The 11,254-nt window shown below is 35.3% G+C and overlaps 3 protein-coding genes across 4 annotated transcripts; all 3 read left to right on the forward strand.

The window, feature by feature from the left end:
* On the forward strand, nt 1-2,966 carry LOC124845833 (Putative lysine decarboxylase family protein). Its single transcript, XM_088115209.1, has 4 exons — nt 1-362; nt 1,842-1,974; nt 2,154-2,334; nt 2,419-2,966. The coding sequence occupies exons 1-4, from the start codon at nt 153-155 to the stop codon at nt 2,813-2,815; spliced, it is 921 nt and encodes a 306-aa protein (XP_087971335.1). The 5' UTR covers nt 1-152; the 3' UTR covers nt 2,816-2,966.
* A 2,379-nt stretch (nt 2,967-5,345) lies between these two features.
* On the forward strand, nt 5,346-6,672 carry LOC148198594 (toMV resistant protein Tm-2 netted virescent-like). The gene is made up of 2 exons (XM_088115867.1): nt 5,346-5,995; nt 6,282-6,672. The coding sequence occupies exons 1-2, from the start codon at nt 5,346-5,348 to the stop codon at nt 6,670-6,672; spliced, it is 1,041 nt and encodes a 346-aa protein (XP_087971993.1).
* Nucleotides 6,287-10,577, forward strand: LOC124845831 (disease resistance protein RPM1-like). 2 transcript variants are annotated; one of them, XR_015786861.1, is made up of 4 exons: nt 6,287-6,398; nt 6,942-9,765; nt 10,081-10,188; nt 10,319-10,577. XR_015786861.1 is itself a non-coding variant. In XM_088116245.1 (3 exons), exon 2 carries the CDS (start codon nt 7,008-7,010, stop codon nt 9,747-9,749), a length of 2,742 nt encoding a protein of 913 aa, XP_087972371.1. In that variant the 5' UTR covers nt 6,287-6,398; nt 6,942-7,007; the 3' UTR covers nt 9,750-9,765; nt 10,081-10,577. The 2 variants fall into 2 exon arrangements, 1 of the variants encoding a protein (XP_087972371.1); XM_088116245.1 differs by having other exon boundaries at nt 10,081-10,577.
* The last annotated feature ends 677 nt before the right edge of the window (nt 10,578-11,254 follow it).

Raw genomic sequence — 11,254 nt, forward strand, 5'->3', positions numbered from 1 at the left:
AAATGTAAGGGGTGAGAAAAGGAGCACCTTGTTCATTCCTGATTCCCTTTGCTGCAATGGGCATATATGATTCATGTTCCTAGTAAACTCAGACCTTGCATTTTTTATGCGTGGAAGGCTTGAAAAGTTGACGCCTTTAGGAAATTCGAGGGATGAGTTTCTCAGTGGCAGCTTCGTTGGGTACTCATATTGCACTGAGAAACACTCATGAAGCAACAAGAATCAAGTGCCACTTTTTGTACAGAAGAGAAGAGAACAGTAAAATTGGTTTCAAGTTCTCAAAGCACAAGGTCGTTCAAAGAAAAATCTCTCTAAGCAAGCATGAGTTCAGTGAGTTGGATGAGAGGAAGAGCCCAGATGAGGTAGCATTTACCATGTTGTTAAAGTTAGTGTCTTTTGCTTATTTGATGGGAATTGGTGAAAGTTGAAACCCTTTTGTGATATGAAAGTTTCTGTTTAATTGGGTTGCTTGGAAGAGTAGGGATTAAATCCGTGTAAGCAGTAGGGGTGACAACTGATAGCTTTGTGATGTTTTAGTTCAAAGGGTGTGTCCAGTGGTAAGGATGTGCTCAATTGAATCTATTTTTGGGAATATGTTGTTGATAATTGATAGAAGAATTGCCTGTGCTACAGTGATGGGAAGATAGGAATATTTATTCTGTTGAGTTTCCGTTTTGCTGGTGGAACTGATTTCTTTTGTAGTTGAAGTGCTTCTTCTGTTGTTGTTGTGAATGTTAAGGTCGTTGGTAGGGAAACTGGAACCCGTTAACATAAAAATGTGTAGGTTTTAGGACTAGAGTAAGGTTGCAATTTGGCTAGATTCCTTTCAGAAAGTAGTTGCAAACAAAATTTGTGAAAATGACTGGTGATTGCTGTGGTGACTCTTATGGAAGTCAGTCATGATCATTGGTGATAAACTGATAATTTTAATGAGATTTCTATTAAGTGATGATTGTTTAGAGAAATTCTTCTGCTTGTACCGGACCTAATTGTTGAAAATATTGTCATAAAGATGGTGAGATTTACTTGGATGAGATGAACCGAAGAATCCCAGCAGTTCAATTTAAATTGAATTACATTTTACCAAACAAAGAAAGATGAATTACTCTGGATCATGCTTACCTTCTTTTATTTATCCCCTTAATCTATGAAAAACGAAGTTCTAATTGAAATTTTACGTTTCTATTTGGAAAATAACTTATACCATGATCTGAATCTAGAAGGTTTTGTGTTTGCTAGTCATGTGATTCATATTTTAGTATGGTTTTAAATAATTGTTGGCTTCTAACATGTCTACTAGTCGCCTTGCTATTTTTCTGCCATGGAGAGTATTGGTTCTTAGATTTGTTCTCAATTTTGGTACTTTTTTCTTGAACTTGGTGGATGGTGTATTGATTAATAATAAATATCATGGATAAACCAGATTAAAAGGTGTGAGCTTAAGAAATGTGAGATGCTATATATATGATGCATAGTGTTGCATGACCTACTGTATATTCTATTTGGTCTAGATTGGGGCAATATATTTTTGGCTTAATCAGGCAGGTGTCACTCTAAGGATTTTTGGATTTAATATTTCAATCTCTGGTGCCTATAACTAGTGCAAACCCTTGATATTTGAAGCAGCTCTATGAAGCAATACCGAAATAATAGTGTGTAATGGCAGGGACCAATCGTAATTGTTACATATTTCAGTTCACTAGAAAAACACTTTACACAGTTTTTCTGTGCCGTTAATTCATCCCCTCTTGTTTAACTTCATATAAAAAAAATGTTTGTAATTCCAGTGAAACTCCAGGAAATTGATTCCTCACTCTCTTTTCTGTTTTTCAATATTACAGGTTAGAGAAGAGATTAAAAAATGTTATGAACTCATAGACAGATTAGGGAGAGGAGCTGTGTATCTGGGTTCTTCAAGGATGGGACCCAGCCATTCACATTATGTGCAGGCACAAGAGCTGGCTAAAGAGGCAAGTAAATTCTTACGATAGCTTCCTGCCTCTTTTTTCAGCATACATGCTGGTGGATATTCTATAAGATCTCATTCAGTTGTTACCTTATAACATTGTTTCTGGTGTTAACAGCGGTGATAGTGGCAAAGGTTTTTACTAGTTATGATTATTTTGTTTTCATATATCCTGCTGTGCAGATAGCAAATCTTTTGGATTGCACTACTTGGTCAGGGGCTGGACCAGGGCTAATGGATGCCGTTACTCAGGGTGCTATGCTAGCACGAAAACCGGTTGGTGGATTCAAGATAGGAAAAGAAGCTGGTGAATGGACAGCATCTAATTTTCATGCATACTTACCATCAGAAAATTACCTCACCTGCAGGTAATCCTCAACCGTTGACCAATAACTTGTTCAATTGACATGTATGTAATTGGCTGCTTGGAGTGTTCTAACGTTTGAGCTCAGGTTTTTCTCTGCAAGGAAGCATGGGCTGGTGGATGCTGTAGTGAGGAACAATTCATTTGATAAGACTGCTGTGGTTGCCCTTCCTGGTGGGATTGGTACTTTAGATGAGGTGTTTGAGATGCTGGCATTGATTCAGCTGGAACGGATTGGATCAAAGCTTCCTATTCCTTTGCTCTTGATGAACTATGATTCATTTTATTCAAAGCTGCTTGACTTTTTGGATGATTGCGAGGGTTGGGGAACGGTCTCTAAAGGAGAGGTCGCATCATTGTGGAAGGTTTGTAACAGCAACTCAGAAGCCTTGGCGTACCTAGAAGAATTCTATGGCATTTCTTCTATTGACAAAAGTAAGAATGTAACTAAATTTCATAGCACGTATGGATCACCCTTCTCATAAGAGTTTTTTTACTTTCCTTTTCTTGCTGACCTATTGCAATATTACCAGTTTTTTTTGTTGACATTTGATATGTGCACTTGCAAGATCTGATTGTACATGAAAGGTATCCTATGATTTGAATAAAGTATTAAAAGGAAATAAGTTTTCTCTACTGTGGGCTTACTAGTTTTGTAATTAACGATGTTGTGAGCTTAAACTTTTGTCATTGGATGACCAAGACTTTATTGTATAATTGAAATAATATGCAGCTTCCTTGGACGATTGGATCCCCATGGAACAAGCAATTTTGAGTAGCTTAGTGACACTACTCCCATGTCAAAGTTGTTTCACTGAATTAATTTAGATTGGAGTCCTTTCATGAACAAATGTGGGTGCTATTTTACTGTTCTTTAATTAATAATTAGAATGTTATGTTGGCATTAATCAAAATAAAGGCTTGCCTTAAAGGAGTATGCATTTTATGAGATGAACCTGCAATTGTAATTGGAGCATAGTACAAACAAGAAACAAGACATGCAGAACTAGATATAAATTTTGTCCTTTGAGTTCATGTTGAAGCGGGGAAGCGCCAATAGTCAACTTCCTCATACCCATAGTTACTTCCTCATTGGACAAACATTGACCAACCGGTAAATCAACTAATGAGTGATCAGAATTGAAAATTAAACACGTTTAGAGATAAAGTATGCTTATCAACTATTAGACTGTGATTAGACTAATAATTAAAAGTTCTTTCAAAAACTTATAAATATGGATTTAAGTTAAATAGGTAGGTGTGCATTTATTCACTAATGAGAATTGACTTTGACTATTAAACGGTCATATGTCGACTTGAGCATTGGAATCTTTTACATGTAATGTAATCTGGTGTAAGGAGTATCGAAGTGAAGACTTGAATTGCTAAGACAGTTTGAAGTTTGGTGTTGAAGATAGTTGACCTCGACCATGTTACTGAAACAATTTTAAAACACAGTTATGTGTATTGCAGTGCTGGACAATGCATTCCAATGAGTTCAATCCGTTAACAGCCATGGATTACAATCACAGTGGTAACTGCAGCATTCGTGATAGCTGCTTCACATTCAGAATCAGCACCGTTATTGGCGGCGCCGCGATGGCCATTTGCATCCATCTTCAGTTTTGGCGAATAACCACTATAAATCCAAACCACATAAAGCTTGGAAGAAACCTGTATATCATACTCTTAGACACAAATTAAGGACTAAAAAAATAAAGCCATTCACCAAAATAGGCACCCAAGGAAAGTTGGAATAATAAATAATCATGCTGTGAAAATTAAAAAGATAAATAATCAAGGTATTTTAAGTCACTGAGACTGCAATTGCAGCTCACAGGCGTATTTGATTAAAATTTGTATTAGAATCAATCACTCTACATTTAAGATATTTTTGTTTTAGAAAACATTTCAAAAAGTAAAAATGATAAAAATATTTAAACTGTTTTAAACATTGAATATTAGGTGATATGAAATTGTTCAACGTGAATACCTTCCATATCTGCTGAAGAATCACTTCAAGTCTAAAGACAAGCTCCCAGCAGAGGCGATTATTTCCATACTAATCATCATAGCGAGGCATCGTTGGTTGCTTCTGCTCTGCAAAATTTACAACTCAAATTTCTTTTTCCTGGAACACTTAATCCGGAAGGGAAAATATATGTTCCGAACGCTCAATTCAAAATATATATTTTACTATTTGGATTATGTCTTCCGGAACTGAAAATAACTGCTGGAATATACCTTTTGGATAACATCTGATTTCTGAAAATACTTATTGAAAGGTTTTCAAATTTTTCATTCCGAACCAATAATATAATTATTCTTGACTATACTTTTAGGTATCCGATGCTATCCAATTTCAAATCACCACCACCGACATTAAAACTCGCCGGAATACTTCTATCTTGAACCTCCATGGATAAATCCAACAGCGGCTGTGATCAAGGGAGGGGTAGCTTGCAGATAAAATATCAAGGAGTAAAACGGGTATTTTAAATTTCATGGAGTGCAGTTAACAGTTATGCAGGTGAAGAAAGAAAAAGCCGAGAAAAGATATCTGGCACGTGGGTTAGCCTTTTCTTTCTTACATTAGCAGACTAAGAAGCTGATTCTCGTAGATAATGTTCAGGGAGAAAAATGGTAGATTAAAGAGCTTTAAACAGTAGAATGAAATGAAACTATTCCTGTAATGAAAGGCAAAAACAGATGTATTAGAACCAAATGATTCCTGAAATGAAATTACTCTCGTAGATAGTGTTGTTCAGGGAGAAAAATGGCATCGACACAAACAAAATATGTTATCGATAAGATGTAGATAACGAAGATGTATTAGGGGCAAAATGAAAACCGAGTCAAATCAATCATGCTTTTATTTTATACAGAAAAAAACGAAAGATATTATAATAAACTGTGTATTGATTGGCTAGCTACAATTATTGGCTATAGTGTTCAAAAACATAAAGTTTTACAATAGTCACCACCACAAAGCTCGGGAAAGAGAGCTAGACTAAAATGGCAGAAACTGCAGTGTCTTTTGCTAGTCAGCATGTGCTTCCAAAATTTTTGAAAGCTGTAAAGATGCTGAGAGATCTACCAAAAGAAGTAGCAGAAGTTACGGATGAACTAGAAAGCTTTCAAGATTTCATCCAAGATGCAGATAAAGTGGCTGAAGCTGATGATGATAAAAATAGGCGTGACAGAATAAGGAAAAGGATGATGAGACTGAGAAAAGCAGCTGTTTGCATGGAGGATGTCATCGATGACTATGTTATCTGCAACGAAAAGCAATCTGAACAAGATCCTCGGTGTGCAGATTTACTCTGTGAGGCCGTTGAGTTCATCAAAACTCAAATCCTTCGCCTTCAAATAGCGTATCGGATTCAGGATGTTAAGACACTTGTTCATGCCGAAAGAGATGGCTTCAAAAACCATTTTCCTATAGGACCAAGATCAGACGGTTCTAGAGGAAATGAAAACTTCACATGGCAGAAACTTCGAATCGATCCTCTCTTTATTAAGGAAGACGAGGTTGTTGGATTTGAAGGCCCTATACATACATTGAAAAAGTGGTTGACAGAGGGAAGAAAAGAACGCACTGTCATCTCTATTGTAGGAATGGCAGGGTTGGGAAAAACCATCTTTATAAGCAAGTTTTTGACACGGTATGTTAAGATATGCTAAATATTCTATTAAAAAGTATTACACAATCAATGTATTAGTTATAATTTAGATATTATTATAATTTATGCAGATTTATACACATGTAAATTCATTTAATAGATGAAGAATTATAGGATCCTTGAATTGAATATATATATATATATATATATATGGTACTCTACTCTTTGAAATAATACATCCGAGTTATTCTTTAAACCTTTTGTTAGGATACATACAGACTTTGAGTGTCATACGTTGATCACGGTGTCTCGATCCTACACGTTGCAGAGTTGCTGTGGCCAACAAGCTTTGCAAAGAAAGAATGGAGGATGCTCTTCGGGATATTGCACCTATGAATCAAATCTCGTTGATAGAAGAAGTCAGAAACCGCTTATGCAATAAGAGGTATGTTGTCTTGTTTGATGACGTAAGGAATGAAACATTTTGGGATGACATTGAATTGGCTCTGATTGATGATAAAAATGGAAGTAGGATATTAATCACTACCCGGGATGAGAAGGTTGTGGAGTTCTGTGGAAAAGCTTTAGTTTTTGAGGTCCATAAGTTACAACCTTTAAGTAAAGCAAAATCATTGGAGTTGTTATGTAAGAAGGCATTTGGGTATGGTTTTAAGACATTCTTCGTTTCTCCTCATAGAAAATGCACTAAATATGTGTGAACACTAGCATTATAAAACAAAATATTTATGATACAGATAAAGAGGTAGGGACAAAATGAAAACCGAGTCAACTTATTCATATTTGTTTTATTTTGTATATAGTTTTAATTATTTATTGTAATTATATGGTTAAGATTAATTGTAAAAACATCACATCACATGCATGCTTGATTTTAAAAGGCAATAGAGAAAAATGAAATATATTATAATAAACTGTGTATTGTTTGATATATATATATATATATATATATATATATATATATATATAGTGTTGAAGAACATGAAGTTTTACAGTTGCCACTTCAACAAAGCAAGAGAGGGAGAGCTAAACTATAATGGCAGAAACTGCAGTGTGTTGTGCGATTTGTCATTTGACTGCAAAATTTTTGAAAGCTGTAAAGACGCTGCTGACTGATCTCCCAAAAGAAGTTGCAGAATTTACAGACGAACTAGAAAGCTTTCAAGATTTCATCCATGATGCAGATAAAGTGGCTGAAGCTGAAAAAGATAACAATAGGCGTGATAGAATAAGAAAAATGTTGATGAAGCTGAGAGAAGCAGCTTTTCGCATGGAAGATGTAATCGATGACTATGTGATATGTGACGAAAAACAACCTGAAGAAGATCCTCGGTGCGCAGATTTACTCTGTGAGACTGTTGAAATCATCAAAACTCAAATCCTTCGCCTTCAAGTAGCGTATCGGATTCAGGATGTTAAGACACTTGTTCGTGCGGAAAGGGTTCGCTTTAAAAATTGTTTTCCTATAGAACCAAGATCAGACGATTCTAGAGGAAATGAAAATTCCACATGGCATAAACTTCGAATGGATCCTTTCTTTATGAAGGAAAACGAGGTTGTTGGCTTTGAAGGCCCTATACAAACATTGACAGAGTGGTTGGAAAAGGGAAGGAAAGAACGCACTGTCATCTCTATTGTAGGAATGGCAGGATCGGGAAAAACCACTCTTTCTAAGCAAGTTTTTGACAGAGTCAAAGACTTTGAGTGCCATGCGTTGATCACAGTGTCTCGATCCTACACTGTTGAAGGGCTACTGAGGGATATGATTAAAGAACTTTGCGAAGAAAGAAGAGAGAATCCTCCTCCCGCTGTTCAAACTATGAATCGAATTTCGTTGATAAAAGAAATCAGAAACCGCTTATGCCACAAGAGGTATGTTATTTTGTTTGATGACGTATGGAATGAAACATTTTGGGATGACATTGAATTGGCTCTGATTGATAATGAAAATGGAAGTAGGATATTAATCACTACTCAGGATGATAAAGTTGTGAAGTTCTGTAAAAAAGCTGTATTTTTTGAGGAGCATAAGTTACAACCTTTAAGTCAAGAAAAATCATTGGTGTTGTTATGTAAGAAGGCGTTTGGAAAGGATTTTGATGGATGTTGTCCAAAAGATTATGAAGAAGTAGGTCTGGACATTGTTAGGAAGTGTGGATGTTTACCTCTGGCAATTGTAGCTATCGGTAGTCTTTTGTATAGAAAATGTAAAAGTCCATCTGATTGGGGCCTGTTTAGACAAAATTTAAGTTTAGAGATGGAGAGGAATCCCGAGTTAGACAGTGTAAAAAAAATTTTAAGTTTGAGTTACGAAGATTTACCACAGAATCTTAGGTCATGTTTGTTATATTTCGGAATGTATCCAGAAGATTGCGAAGTTAAATGTGGTAGATTAATTGAGCAGTGGATAGCTGAAGGGTTTGTGAAACATGAAAGTGGAAGAAATCTAGAAGAAGTTGCGCAACAACATTTAATGGAGTTGATCAGTCGAAGTTTGGTACTAGTATCATCATTTACCACAGATGGCAAAGCTAAAGCATGTCGTGTTCATGACTTAATACATGAAATGATCCGTGGAAAAATGAAGAATACGGATTTTTGTCACAATATTGATGAGCATAATCATTTGGAGTCAAGTGGTATCATTCGACGCTTAACAATAGGAAGAAATTCCAATTGTTTAAGTGGATCTATCGAAGAATCACAATATGTTCGGTCAATTCTAATATTTACAGATGAAGTGTCATCGAAAGACTTCACCAGGCGCTTGGTTGCAAAATACATGCGATTGAAGGTGCTGGATTTTGAATATGCTCCATTATATGATGTTCCTGAAAATTTGGGGAGTTTAATCCACTTAAAGTATCTAAGTTTTCGGGGTACATCGATAAAAGGCCTTCCAAAATCCATTAGTAAGCTCCAGAACTTGGAGACCCTAGATGTACGAACAGATAAGGAGATTGAGATACCGAAGGAGATTACCAAGCTGAGAAAGCTACGTTGTCTATTGGGCAGCCTACTATCTTCCATTGAAGTGAAGGATAGTCTTGGGAGCATAACATCCCTGGAAAAGATGCATTTATTGATAATAGATCCAAATGGAGTAGTTATTAGGGAGCTTGGAAAGCTAAAGCAATTAAGGGATCTGAGGCTTGTTAATCTTAGGGGAGATCATGCGGATACTCTTTGTTCCTCAATAAACGAGATGCCACTCTTGGAGCGACTGCATATCTCCTTACAATATGGGACTGAAGCAATTGACTTGCACATTAGGTTATCCTTGTTTAAACTAAGGGAGCTTCTTCTATGGGGCAAATTAAAAGAGTTCCCAAATGGGATTCCACTGTTCCAAAATCTTGTGAGTTTGACATTGATTCATTCCGCGTTAACTAACATTCCGTTGATATCTTTGGGAAATATGCCAAATTTGTTGATCCTCGTTTTCGGCCTCTCTTCTTATGAAGGAGAAACTTTACATTTTCAAAATGAAGGATTTCTAAAACTAAAGGAACTGGGGTTTACTAGTTTGTATGATTTGAGGTCCGTCTTTATTGATAGCGGGGCACTGCAATCTTTGGAAAAGCTTACGATAATGAATATTCCACAACTGAATGCGGTACCCTCTGGCATTCAACACTTAAAGAAACTCCAATATCTCTGGATCTGTTATATGTCGACTGCATTTCACCAGAGGATTGACCCCAATGGAGGAGAAGAGTATTTCATGGTCAAACATGTGCCCTATCTACATATTGAAACACACTGTCCTGTTTTATAGTCAAGTAATTTGAGAGGTGTGCTCCTTTTCTATGGTTTGATATCATAAAAACTTCATTTTCTAATTTCAAAACTTAAGAATGTCTTATTTTAATTTATGTACATGCAGCTCTAATTTTTTTCATTAGACTAAACTGCATTAAAATGATACTTGTAAGGACTAAACAGAAATTTTTATAATTATAAAGAATAAAAGTTAATATGTTTGTAACTATAGGAACTAAGGTAGAAATTAAACATTTTATATATTTAATCACGTCCTCACATTTTTTCATTATTGAAAAATTATTCTATTTGTCTATTACTTAACACTTAATTTCATGTTCTATTAGCGAGAACTTCATCAAGTCAGGAGTCTAACATTTAGTGGAGATGTTGAATTGAGGAACCGAACAATTGTGTCGTCTATGTCTACTCGAGGAACCCAACATTGTTGATAAGTAAGCATTTAAATTTGTAGTTTTGTAAATACGGATGCAAGTGATGTTGCATATTGCTTTAAGGCTGGTCTTTGGACATGCATGAAGAAGTTTGTCTCTTCTGAATTTTGGTATTTTGATGGAAATGTAGTGTGCATACCATTGTGAAGTGATGCACATGAATGCTGGTAAAAGTGATTGCTGGAGATGAATTGGTTGGAGTACTGTTTTCAACCCATTTTGTTTGATCATCTTAGATATGTTGTGGAGTGTTAAAGTTTCAAAAGGGTCGCTTTATGTTTGTAAATGAGTGATCAGAACAACACAAAATTTTCGGAAATTTTCATGACGATTATGTTGGAACAATTTTCATACCCTGCAATGTTCATTCTTGGCATTTCCATTGAGCATGTTTGTATTGTGGATTGATCGTTATAGTTTTTCTGAAAATATATTGTGTGAAGACCATGAAAATGATGTGCACGACATTTTTGTGTGAAAATATTAATGCGTGTCATTTAAGTAAAAATCTGGAAAAGTGTTAATGTCCTTCGAAGTTCTGGGTAATGGGTTAACATTTATGGTTTTTCATTTGGAAATTTCTGTTGAATTTTCTGAAGTAAAAAAAATGTTAATTCCTAAACGGTGTTTTACCATATACTTTCACTCAATGAGTTAAGACATTAGATTGAAGTTCAATAGTTTGACCCTAATTAAACCTGACAATATCTATATTAATTAATAATGATAATAATTAAAAATTACTTAATAATAAAACGTATGATATAATAATGGAATGAATCAATTTTTATATTCTCGTTGTTCTATTTTTTTCAAATTTTGTTGGAAACAGAATCTATGACAAAATATATACAGAAGAACTGACTAACCAGGACGGTTTGCAATTAACGGAAAGATAAAAGGATGGACAAAATTAAAATAAAATTAACCTAAAAAATTATTTTTCATTTGTCATTCTCACCACATTCTTTCTTTTTGAATAAAAAGTTTTACACTTTGTTAATAGGGTAAAAGAGTCTTAGACAGATTGTCGCATGGGAAGGATGGACTGGGGTGAGAATGAAAA

The sequence above is a fragment of the Vigna umbellata genome, chromosome 5 (assembly GCF_029865625.1).
Source record: "Vigna umbellata cultivar VRB3 chromosome 5, Vumbellata_1.0, whole genome shotgun sequence".
NCBI lineage: Eukaryota > Viridiplantae > Streptophyta > Magnoliopsida > Fabales > Fabaceae > Vigna > Vigna umbellata.

Coding starts and splice junctions, on each gene's coding strand:
- LOC124845833 (XM_088115209.1), top strand. CDS start 153: ATGAGTTTCTCAGTGGCAGCTTCGTTGGGTACTCATATTGCACTGAGA. Junction 363..1,841: donor AGAGGAAGAGCCCAGATGAG/GTAGCATTTACC, acceptor TCAATATTACAG/GTTAGAGAAGAGATTAAAAA. Junction 1,975..2,153: donor AGAGCTGGCTAAAGAGGCAA/GTAAATTCTTAC, acceptor CTGTGCAGATAG/CAAATCTTTTGGATTGCACT.
- LOC148198594 (XM_088115867.1), top strand. CDS start 5,346: ATGGCAGAAACTGCAGTGTCTTTTGCTAGTCAGCATGTGCTTCCAAAA. Junction 5,996..6,281: donor ATAAGCAAGTTTTTGACACG/GTATGTTAAGAT, acceptor TACACGTTGCAG/AGTTGCTGTGGCCAACAAGC.
- LOC124845831 (XM_088116245.1), top strand. CDS start 7,008: ATGGCAGAAACTGCAGTGTGTTGTGCGATTTGTCATTTGACTGCAAAA.